Here is a 12,711-nt window from a genome sequence, read left to right as displayed (position 1 = left end):
GGTAAGGGGATCTCAACCCTTGACTTGGTGTTGTCAGCACCAGGCTCTCCCATGAGAGCCAACAGGCCATCCCTATATGGGATCCGAAACCATGGCCTTGGTGTTATCAGCACCACACTCTCCCAAGTGAGCCACAGGCCGGCCCTTATTGGTTAGTTTTATTTTGATGTAAAACCATTTTCTATGTTTAGAACATCGGGTCAGAAGCTGAGATTTCCACAATCGAGAAACAACGGAAGGAGCTGCAGCTGCTCATTGGAGAATTAAAAGATCGTGATAAAGAACTAAATGATATGGTCGCAGTGCATCAAAGACAACTTCTTTCATGGGAAGAGGATCGGCAGAAAGTGTTGACTTTGGAAGAACGTTGCAGCAAATTAGAAGGTCAGAAATACATTGAACAACATGTGTTATGCACTTCTGTATGCCAGCACATTGAAAGGGCTCAGGGGGAAGATTGAGAAGAAATAAAAAACACAATCCTTGCTGTCCTGGAATTTAGTCTCATTGAAGATAGGGGGATTTTATGAACAGCCACACTGAACAGCAAATAAAGTTGCGCAAAGTATTTAAATATAGAAAGGGTGCTGGGAAGAGCTCCATTTCACATGGAGCACATCAGAGGGTGAATCTGAAGGAAATTCTAAGCAAGAATATGGATAAAGGTGCCCTATGACTAGCCGTTTATTTATTTATTTATTTTTAATTAATATTATTTTACATTGTATGATTTTGTTGCAGAGCAGTTGGGAGGGAGGGAGAGAGGGTAAAGGGGAAGGAAATGGGATGGAAGAAGGAGGAAGGAGGAGGGGTGGGACTGAGGCCTGTAGTATCCCCCACATTCCCACACGGGAGACAGAGGGGCTAAGTGGTGGCTTAGTCATTGCCAGGCTGAGTTCAGATGTCAGGGGTGTGTGGCAAAAGACCTTGCTTCCCATGATCCCAGCTCAGAAACCCAGGGCCCTTCTTGTTGTGGCTTGGTGGTCATCACTGAGCTGGCTGCAGGTGTTGAGTGGGGGCGTGGCTGAGGCCCTTGTTCCCCCACCACCCCAGCTCAGGAGAGCCCAGGGTGCTTCCTGCAGTGGCTCAGTGGTCATCACTGGGGTGGTTGCACTTATGGGTGTGTGGCCGAGGCCTGGGGCCCCCACCCTCAGGACTGGTTGTGGCTGTCAGGGGGCATGGCTGAGGCCCCCGGCCCTCCCCTCTTTCTGGTTTGGTAGCCCAGGGATTTCCAGTCCTTCTTGCAGAGCAGTTGGGAGGGAGGGAGAGAGGGTAAAGGGGAAGGAAATGGGATGGAAGAAGGAGGAAGGAGGAGGGGTGGGACTGAGGCCTGTAGTATCCCCCACATTCCCACACGGGAGACAGAGGGGCTAAGTGGTGGCTTAGTCATTGCCAGGCTGAGTTCAGATGTCAGGGGGGTGTGGCAAAAGACCTTGCTTCCCATGATCCCAGCTCAGAAACCCAGGGCCCTTCTTGTTGTGGCTTGGTGGTCATCGCTGAGCTGGCTGCAGGTGTTGAGTGGGGGTGTGGCTGAGGCCCTTGTTCCCCCACCACCCCAGCTCAGGAGAGCCCAGGGTGCTTCCTGCAGTGGCTCAGTGGTCATCACTGGGGTGGTTGCACTTATGGGTGTGTGGCCGAGGCCTGGGGCCCCCACCCTCAGGACTGGTTGTGGCTGTCAGGGGGCATGGCTGAGGCCCCTGGCCCTCCCCTCTTTCTGGTTTGGTAGCCCAGGGATTTCCAGTCCTTTTAAGTGTTATAGGTGTTCTTCAGTGAAATGAGACCTTTATTAGTTAATATCAAATTTTGTCTCTGGTTGTGGGTACTTTGTTTTTTCTTTCAGTTCTATGTTGGATTATTTGCTGTTGCCACCATTCAAACTGTGCTGGAACTAATTTGCTTACTTCTAAAATTGGGGAACTTCCTGTGAGGACCAGTACTTGAGCCCTGTGGTTGAGCTAAATTGCTGCTTTGCTGCTGATTCCTTAGGGAAGGCTTTTTGTGCAGCTCAGGTTTTAACGGTTGATTTTATTTATTTATTTATTTTATTTAGAGAATACTTTATTAGTTTCTGTAATAAATCTCATGTAGATAAGACCTTACGTATTTAATACAGTGCGTTACCCCTGTACAAAGGAAAAAAATTAAGTTTAATGTTTCTAGACCAATATGGCTATTAATTTCTGTACAATGCCAACTCAACAAGGTAAACTGGGATACTTTTTCCAGATTTGACAGCACAACTAAAGTTTCCAAAAATTCAAATTATATATATGTATATATGTATAAAAAGACCAATAATAGCAGTATGTTATGCATCAATAGCAGCAACAGCTTTTCCAAGTTCTGCAGTCATCAGAACAAAATTAGAGACATCCAGCAAACTCCATTAAAAAAAAAAGGAAAAAAAAAGGTAAAAAACAAAACCCCAGAAGAACAGCAAAGTTCTATTACTGTTGTGGTACCTGGCACCATTTTTTTTTTATTATTAGCTTCTCAATCATCATCTGGAAAGTAAACATTCTAGAATAACATCATTAAAAACAGCTCTGATAAAGCACAGTCACTACTACGTATCATAAAGCAGGTACAAGATATTTTACACTCACAGAGGTATGGTACAGTACTGTCCTACATATATAATACTAGAGGATACAATTAAAAAGGCACTATTTGAGACTTGATTCTACTTTTCCAGCAGAGGGCCCAAAGGATGGTGTGACACAGCTCTGTAAAGAAATGCTTAATGGTTGATTTTATAGGTACTTCTGGTTCTAGTGAAATCTGGTGCACCTGGGTTGTCTAGAAATACTGGTCTGGGCCTGAGTCTTTTCATCAAACTGCACCCCATGCAATTCTATATTCCTGACCAGTCTCCTCTGAGTGGTCCTGCACTGATTGGGGGGCAGATCAGCTGTCCTTGCTGTGTCCCAGTGTTCCCCCAGTGGACCCATCTTCCCCCACTGCCAGTGCTCCAAACATTTCCCATGGGATGGGCTGTACTCCAGTCCCTTGTGATGACTCACCAGCCTCTGAGTGGCTCCTTCGTCTTGTGTGGGTCCACGGGAACCCTATTAGTGGTATCGCTGGCCTGGGGGCCACAAAGGTCCTCTTCTTCCCTGCCGCCTCCAAGCAACTTCATCTGAAAGGCACAGCTGCGGCTTTTGCCAGCTCCTGCTCCGTGTGCTTAGCATCTCCAGCCTGGAAACGGCCAGGATTTGAAATGATTGGAGTGGTTTTTTCTTTCTCTTATCATTGCTTCTCCCACCTTCATGCAGTCCGTAGGTCTCTCCTGCTCTTCCCCTGAGCTCTAGTGGCCCCAACTGGGCTGTCGTTGCTTTTTTATAGTTGAAAATTGCTTGATTTTTGGGAGAGAGTGATGCTGGAGACTGTCTATTCTGCTAACTTGACTGGAAGTGTGACTAGCCATTTCTTTTTGAATTGATTCAAAGATTTTAAATTTTTGGTATTGAACTTGATCTTAAGTACCTAAAATGATCATCTTTTAAAATTATCAAAGTCTTAACAATGGCTTGCAAAAATTTTCTTTTGTACCATATTTTAATTGTCATCCCTTCAAGTACTGCCCTAAATCTGAATGTTCCATTGACACTAGGTTATCAGTAGAATGTATTAGAGGGGAAAACACTAGATCTGTTTAATAGAAAGATAACCATGTAGCACTTCTTTTTAACTGTATTACACGAAGGATTCTGTAAATGTGGCAATCTAAATATGTAACATTTTTCCATTTCTTTGATGACAATCTGATTTTACTCTGACTACACCCACACCCACACATGTATATACACACATTGTTTAAAATGGTTGCTCTTTAAACATAGTTTAATAGCCTATATCACTTATATAAACATGTTAAAGAACAAAGTTAATATATATAACTATATGTTATACTGTGTATAACGAAGATTATATATAGCCATCAGTATCTGATTTTAAAATAAGGCAGACTCAAATAAGTACTTCATGGAAGGAGGAAAATTGAATAGCCAATAAATATATAAAAAGATTCTCATTCTCATTAGTAATTAGGGAAATGCAAATTAAAACCACAATGAGATAACATTTTACATTTACCAGGCTGGCAAAAATGATCAGGTGTTGGTAAAGAGGTGGAGCCAAAGGAAGGCTTCATACACTGCTGCTAGGAATCAGCTGGCACTACTTTGGAAAATCATTTGATAATGTCTCGTAAAGTTAAAGATACACGTATCCTATGGCCCAGCAATTCCACTTCTAGGAATAACACATACCCTTTAATGTGCACATGAATCACCTAAGGATCTTGTTAAAAATGTAGACTCTGATATAATAGGTCTGAGGCCCAAGAGTCTGCGTTTCCAACAAGTTCCTAGGTGATGCCAAGCTGCTGGTCCAAGGACTACATTTTGAGTTGCAAGGCTCTAGAGAAACTCTTACAAATATGAACCAAGATTGTATTAGTCTATTTCTGTTGTCTATAACAGAATACCTGAGACTGGGTAATTTATAAAGAGTAGAGGTTTATTTGGCTTACAGTTCTGGGACAGCTGCATCTGGCATGGGCCTCAGGCTGCTTCTATTCATGGCGGAAAACAGCAGGCAGCCAGCAGGTACAAGCAGATCACATGGTGACAGGAAGCAAGAGAGAGAGAGACAGAAGAGGTGCCAGCATCTTTTAAACAACCAGCTCTCTTGGGAACTAATAGAGTGGTATCTCACTCATTATTCCCCCCACCTAGGGAGAACATTAATCCATTCATGAGGGATCTGCCCGCATGACTCAATCAGTTTCCAACACTGCCACATTGGAGATCAAATTTCCATGTGAGTTTTGGCGGGGACAACACATCCAAACTATCAAAGATGCATGTAAAAGAATATTCAGAGTAGCATTGTTTATAATAGTCGCAAAATGAAAACAATCCAAATGACTGTCAGTAGTAGAATGGATAAATAAATTTCGTTGTAATCGTTTAATAAAATATTATGTAGCAATGTTAGTGTACACACGAGTTATACACAACAACATGGATGAATCTCAGAATCAAAATCTTAACGAAAAAAGCAAATAAGAATTTGTAGAATATGGGCCGGCCCGGTGGCGCACTGGATAAGTGCGCCGCTTGGGAAGCGTGGTGGCGCTCCCACCCGAGGGTTCGGATCCCACATGCAGACCGGTTCCTGCTCACTGGCTGAGTGAGGCGCGGGACCGACGCCGAGGGTTGCAATCCCGTTGCTGGTCCCTGGTCCGGTACGGGGGCAACACTGAGGGTTGCGATCTGTTGCCGGACACGGAAAAAGATAAAAGACAAAAAAAAGAATTTGTAGAATATAATTCCACTATATACGGTTCAAATTAAACTATATTTTTCAGGGATGCAGTCATAGGTAGTAAAACTATAATAAAAGCAAACAAATGATTTCTCTAAGATCAGTGTGGTAGCTGGGAAAGTGGAAATTGTAAAGATTGTTCAGGAAGTGACATCCAGGGGGCTTCTGGGTTGCTGACAGTGTTCTATTTCTTGATGAGGGACAGAATTGTGCATTTCACAACAGAAAGTTTTAAAAGAGATTATCTTTTTAAAAAATCTTTAGCACATTTTTACTTTTTAACCATTGATTTTGAAAATAATGGATTTTAAGCTTCAGATCTGACCACAAATAAGTTTGGTGAAATTTCTCTCAGGTGAACTACATAAAAGATCTGAAATAATCAGGTCACTCACGAAGAAGGTAAAAATTCTTGAATCCAATCAAATTGAATGCCAGACAGCTCTTCAGAAGACTCAATTACAGCTTCAGGAAATGGCTCAAAAGGCAACTCATTCTTCTCTCCTCTCTGAAGACCTTGAGGTTGGTTTTATTTTTTGGGATGCTTCACTAGTCTAAATTCTGTTTCTGTTTTGGTTATTTAAAGATCTGATTTAAATGTTTCCATTAAAAATGCATATGAGAGACGAAAGAAATGAAATGAAAAAAAAAATGCATGCGTGTGTGTATGAAAGTATGTGCATCCATCCTTTCCTCATAATTTTGTAGCTAACTGCTTTGGTTAGCTATGCAGTGCTGTCATGTCTTCTAGATGAAGCTTCATTGCAACTCTTTTTTAAGTTATGTCATTTGGTTTCGTAGCATCTACCATTTTATCAACAATGGGTTATTGTAGAAAGCCTTTCTCAAAGTCTGAGATGAGTATCATCAAGTTTTGGTAGCTTCAAATTGTGCTTTCTTTCTTTTTTTTTTTTTTTTGTCCTTTTTGAGACCGGCTGAGCGCAGTGAGCGCACCAGTCATCCTTATATAGGATCCGAACCCGCGGCGGGAGCGCTGCTGCGCTCCCAGCGCCGCACTCTCCCGAGTGCACCTTGGGCTCGGCCCTCAAATTATGCTTTCTAAATGATAGTGTATTATCTGATATGATAAATATCTTCACCATATTAGTGGCGTATTGGGAATTAAAATCTGTAAGACTTATTTTTCAGTTTTCTGTTCTAACTGGTCAGTCATCAGATATTTTTTGAGCTCATGCTTTATGAGAGGCATGGAGAAAGCCAGCTTATCTTTTTGTTACATCCTTCATATTCTTGTTTCATAATGATATTCAGTATAGGTTTTTGTTTTTGTTTTTTTTAAATTTTATTTTGTTGATATACAATGTGGTTGATTATTGTGGCCCATTACCGAAACCTTCCTCTCAGTATAGGTCTTGGTAATTTAATGAGTCTTAATAGTTCATAATAAGAATGTAGATTTCATTTTATTTATTATTATTTTTTTAAAGAATACTAGTCTGGATAGAATAACTATTCTAGACTTTATTGATATGTTGTATGAAAAACGGAAGATATCTTTTTTAATAATGAACTTTATTTTTTAGAGCAATTTAGGCACTGGCTGGTTAGCTCAGTTGGTTAGAACGTGGTGTTATAACACCAAGGTCAAGAGTTTGGATCCCGGGCCGGCCCGGTGGCGCACTGGATAGTGCGCCGCTTGGGAAGCGCGGCGGCGCTCCTGCCCGAGGGTTCGGATCCCACATACAGACCGGTTCCCGCTCACTGGCTGAGCGAGGCGCGGGAGCAACGCCGAGGGTTGCAATCCTGTTGGCGGTCCCTGGTCCGGTACGGGGGCAACACTGAGGGTTGCGATCCATTGCCGGACACGGAAAAAGACAAAAAAAAAAAAAAAGAATTCGGATCCCCAAACCCGCCAGACCCCTAAAAAAAAAAAAAAAAAGGTCCCGACCCCCCCCCCCCCCAAAACACAAAAAAAAAAAAAAAGAATTCGGATCCCCAAACCCGCCAGACCCCTAAAAAAAAAAAAAAAAAGGTCCCGACCCCCCCCCCCCCCAAAACACAAAAAAAAAAAAAAAGAATTCGGATCCCCAAACCCGCCAGACCCCTAAAAAAAAAAAAAAAAAGGTCCCGACCCCCCCCCCCCCCAAAACACAAAAAAAAAAAAAAAGAATTCGGATCCCCAAACCCGCCAGACCCCTAAAAAAAAAAAAAAAAAGGTCCCGACCCCCCCCCCCCCCAAAACACAAAAAAAAAAAAAAAGAATTCGGATCCCCAAACCCGCCAGACCCCTAAAAAAAAAAAAAAAAAAAAAGTAGAACACTTTAGGTTCACAGCAAAATTGAGCAGAAAGTACAGAGTTCCCATATACCCCCTGTTTTCACACATGCACAACTCCCGCACTGTGAACGTTCTGTACCACGGCAATACAGTTGTTAGAATTGATTAATCTACATGAACACATCATTATCACCCAAAGCCCACAGTTTGTGTTAGCATTCACTCTTTGTGTTTTATATTCTGTGGGGTTTTGACAAAGGTATAACGACATATATCTACTCTTATAGTATGTACAGAATAGTTTCACTGCCCTGAAAATCCTCTGTACTCTGCCTATTTGTCCCTCTCTCTCGCCTCCCACCCCTGGTAACACTGATCTTTTTACTGTCTCCATAGTTTTTCCTTTTCCAGAACGTCATCTAGTTGGAATTATACAGTATGTAGGCCTTTCAGATTGACTTTCTTCACTTAGTTAATATGCATTGAAGTTTCCTCCTGAATATATCTTTTAAAAAGTCTGATTATTCTTTTTCCAGCTAGTAGATATGTCATGTACACAATAATTATATCAGATATAGCGCTATGGTTTAGTAAAAAAACAGCTGATGAGTGGAAATACCACAGTATGAAGTTCTTTCAACATAGAGTTAAAAAAAAAAATGCATAGAATTCACTAATGATTCTTTATTTCAGCAAAGAAAATCTCTTACTAATCCAGTTCTCATTCATTCATTTTCTTCTTTCTTCCCATCCTAAAATTATACATAAAAGGTATTAGGAAAGAGATATGTTTACAAACATAACCACTAATTCAGTAGGGCAAATACAAATATTGAAAGGATGCTAGAGTGAATGGAGAAATAGATATTTGTATTCCATTTTGGTAGTTGTTTACTTAGGACAGTTTGTTACTTTAAAAAGTTAAATAAAGAAAAAACAAAATAGAGAAATGCAGAGATTGTGGCTAGTAATAGTAATGAAAGGTTTAAAATGACTCAATTAGTATTTTATGTGTTGTTCCCTTGTAGGCTAGAAACGAAAATCTCAGCAACACATTAGTGGAACTTTCTGCTCAGGTAGGACAATTACAAGCTCGAGAACAGGCTCTCACTACAATGATAAAGCTAAAGGTAATTAAAAATAATAATACCTCCCTTTGCCAAGCACTTTGTAGTTTATAAAATATATTCATATACGTTATCTTACCTAAGTCACATAACAACCCCAAAATGTGGGGCTACCAATGTCGCTCTTGTTTTTTTAAATTCTAGTTTTAGGGGGAAGTAAGTTTAAAATGGTGTTCCCAAGGTGTTGAGAGGTGGCAGTTGGTTACATATTAGCATATGAAACAAACAAACAAATAAATAAATAAATAGAAGAGGTAGGACTCTGCTACTGGTCTTCTCGAGGCCCATTCCATGGCCCGACATGCCTGAATTAACTTGCTTTCTTCCCAGATATCCAGTATTAGGTCTTGTAAAGTTATTGGCAATCTGATTGCTTACTAATTTTTTTAAATGAAGAGAAAAACTTAGCAGTCAAGCAGTTGATATAGTCACTAGCATGCAATATACAGTGATATACAATCTCTTCTGCTATAATACATTTCTCTGACAATTGGTAAATAGGGAATGATGTTGCTATAATGGGACACTCATGCTAATCATATGTGATATTTACGAACACATTAATGTTTTAAAGTGACTGGGGGCAGCTTTCTTAAAATTAAAGAGAAAATATTAAAATCTACAGAATTATCTTTAGTCAGATAGCGGCCAGTACAGTGGTTTCAACAAACACTGTGGTTTCCATCATAGCAAATTCTCTGGCAAAGTTGTGAGTACAAGTGAAGATGCTGCAAAGGCATTTCCCCCACATTAAAACAGTGGATTAGTTAAAAGGCTGTACTCACAGAATTAGAATTTTAATTTTTGTGAAAATGGTCTCTATTAGAATCAAATGCCCTCCAGGACCTACATCAAAGGAGGAAATAGGAGCCCCAGGTTTAAGGCTGACAGCGATTGACTGCAATGCTTCTCTACTGCATTGACTTCACTGTGTTTGTGTACTTATTAAGACTGTTATTTTTTGCTGCTGGTCTGGTCACAAAGTTCCATTGGTTTTTGAACAGTCTGCCCCAATCTTATTTCCATAAGCCCTCCGAGTGTGAGAAGTGCAGACTATGAGGTTTTTCAAGAACGCCTATGTGGTGCTATAGCGGAAATGCTTATGCTGAAGCGGGGGTCAAACCTGTTAATAATAGTTATTCCAGGTAAGTAGGGAAGAGAGAGAACTTTTACTTATTTTTAGACTTTTAGGTATTATTTGAAGTGGTTTTCAACAAGCAGATACCTTTTTGGCAATTAAAACAACCTGAACAATAAGAAATTCTAATTTGGTTAGGTTTGGGATAAGGTCTCAAAGTCTATCATTTTAGCAAGCTGAAAGAAGGGAGGAAATGGCAGGCCCACGGGATTTTTCTGTAATCTAGAGATGATCTCCCTGTCTAAGAGCTGCTAACCCTCCTATTGTTATTACAGTTTCTTAGATAATTGAATTGCCTGGTTTTAAACTTTTCAAGAGATAGTAAGATATAGTGACAGCACATGGTTGCTGAGACTGGCCAGCTGGGTTCAAATGGTGGCTCCATTAGTAGTGTGTAACTATGGGCAAGTAACGTAACCTTTCTGTGTCTGTTGACTCATCTGTCATTTGGTGATAACAATATTACCTACCTCATAGAGTTACTGTGAAGATTAAATGAGTTAATACATGAAAAGTACTTAAAGTAAAACCTGGTATACAATGAGATCTTAAAAAGTGTAATTTTATTGAATAGGTGGAATTTAAAAATCGAGTATAACAGTTTTCAAATTTGGTTTTTAGGACAAAGATATTATTGAGGCAGTCAATCACATTGCAGACTGTTCAGGTAAATTTAAACTGTTAGAGCATGCTTTACGTGATGCTAAGATGGCGGAGACTTGTATTGTGAAAGAAAAGCAAGATTATAAGCAGAAATTGAAGGCACTTAAGATTGAAGTCAATAAACTAAAAGGTAAGGAAGAGACATACATTTAAAATAGTAATATCTTGAGAATATATTTCATTTGGATTTACTTAATCTTATGCTTGAGATTAGGTCCATTCCTGACCTTAGATCCTAACATGAAATGTGCATTTCATTTATATAGAATTATGTGGCAATTTTTGTGTTACAAAATAAAAACAGGGAAAACTTCATAATGCATCATATTTAAAAAATAATCCTGCTTTAATTTAGGTGGCTGTATCAGTTAGCTATTTGCTAGTATATGCTTCGTAACCAACAGCAGCAGTATCTCAGTGGCGTGCAGTCATAAGTGTTTATTAGATGCAGGCATCTGGAGGCCAAATGGCCGGTCTCAGTTGGGCCCAGTGGAGCTGCTCATCTGGGGCAACTCTGCTTCATGTGTCACATCTTTTCCTCGCCAGTGGGCTAGCCTGAGTGTTTCTTCCCACAGTGAGGGAAGAGCATAAGAGAGAACAAGCAGAAGCATGTGAGGACTCTCAAGATTTAGGCGTGGACCTGGCACACTGTCACTTCTGCCCTACTCTGTGACTGAACCCAAGGTCAAGCAGTGGGGAAACATACTCTGCTTGCTTTTTTGTTTTTTTGTGGGTTTTTTTTCACCTGGCACACTGTCACTTCTGCCCTACTCTGTGACTGAACCCAAGGTCAAGCAGTGGGGAAGCATACTCTGCTTGCTTTTTTGTTTTTTTGTGGGTTTTTTTTCTTTCTTTTTTTTTTGGCAGCTGGCTGGTAAGGGGATCTGAACCCTTGGCCTCGGTGTTATCAGCACCATGCTCTCCAGCCAGCCTCTCGCTTCTTTGTGGGAGGAATCACAAGACCACATGCAGGGAGAGATGAGGAATTGCCATTAACAATGCAGTCTACCAGAATGGCTTTTTGGTGGATGTTTTATTTTTGCAAACTCCCTTTGGGTTCTTCTTTTTTATTTTCGTTCTAACAGTAGCTCCATGATTTGCATCTTTCTGCATAATATAACTCTTGAACTTTTATAATGAAATGAAGGCAAGGTATACCAAATAAGTGAGTGCTGTATATTTGAGTATGGATATAGGTGATGATGTAAAATTTAATTTATCTACAAAGGGTGTGGAGGTAGGCCTACCTTTCTTTGGCCTTTCTCCACTGTGGGGACAAAGTAAACTGTTGGGCTGAGGTGCTATCATTTTAGTCTTAAATCTGCACTCATAGTGTCACATTTTATAAATGGTCATTGCATTAGACAGGAGGACTGCCTCCCATTGTGCAACAGGCTATCTTAGAAGCACTGACACAACCATAGCCTGGGGAAGTTATTCTTACCTCTGTTGAGAGTGGAATGCCTCAGGAGGCAGTGAGTTATTCTTCCTGGATGTATTCAAGCAAGAGAGTAATGCGGAGAGGCTTCCTGCATGTTCCTGAAGTAAACGAAGACCTTTTACATTTCTTTTATTGTCCTTAGGGCCGGCCTGTGGCTCACTCGGGAGAGTGTGGTGCTGATAACACCAAGGCCCCGGGTTCGGATCCCATATAGGGATGGCCAGTTAGCTCACTTGGGAGAGCGTGGTGCTGACAACACCAAGTCAAGGGTTAAGATCCCCTTACCGGTCATCTTTTTAAAAAAATAAATAAATAAAATAAAATAAAATCTTGTCCTTATGATGCCCTGACCTATGGAAAAACATAGGTCTTTTGTCCACTTGTAGCTTTAGTTAAAACTATAATCATATTAAAAGTCCCTTGGCAGCAGGGACAGACTCTGTCTTCTCTTTTCCAATCTATGGTTAATAGCACAGCACTGGGATACATTGTAGGTATTATGTTTATTGAATGTGTTAGGCAATTATGTTTTAGCCAATGTCTAAGACGGTGGCCGGCGGATAGGAGGAACACCCAAAATGGCTGCAGAGAGTTTCAGGTCCCTAGAACAGCACGTTTTCGAGAATCATAAAAAAAATCCCTCCCTCTTCTTCACCACCACATCCCCTTCCCGTGCGCGTGAATTTCTCCATCTATAGAAAAGTCCCAGCTCAGCTCAAACCCCACTCGCTTCCCTCCCCTTCCTTCTTAGCCAATAGGAACAGTCCAGCTCA

The 12,711-nt window shown here is 40.8% G+C and overlaps 1 protein-coding gene across 1 annotated transcript in view; it reads left to right on the top strand.

Annotated features, from left to right (window-relative positions):
- Positions 1–205: 205 nt before the first annotated feature.
- CCDC62 (coiled-coil domain containing 62) overlaps positions 206–12,711 on the top strand; it is a 48,459-nt gene continuing 35,953 nt past the window's right edge. The window contains exons 1-4 of the mRNA XM_008577702.1: positions 206–384; positions 5,687–5,853; positions 8,598–8,699; positions 10,456–10,627. Of these exons, the coding sequence (XP_008575924.1) occupies positions 294–384; positions 5,687–5,853; positions 8,598–8,699; positions 10,456–10,627 (532 nt within the window). The 5' untranslated portion in view covers positions 206–293. The remainder of the gene's footprint in view (positions 385–5,686; positions 5,854–8,597; positions 8,700–10,455; positions 10,628–12,711) is intronic.

The sequence above is a fragment of the Galeopterus variegatus genome, unplaced genomic scaffold (genome assembly GCF_000696425.1).
Source record: "Galeopterus variegatus unplaced genomic scaffold, G_variegatus-3.0.2 Scaffold1568, whole genome shotgun sequence".
Taxonomy (NCBI): Eukaryota; Metazoa; Chordata; class Mammalia; order Dermoptera; family Cynocephalidae; genus Galeopterus; species Galeopterus variegatus.
The sequence above is the reverse complement of the archived record's forward strand: the minus strand, read 5'-3'. Positions and strand labels throughout refer to the sequence as shown.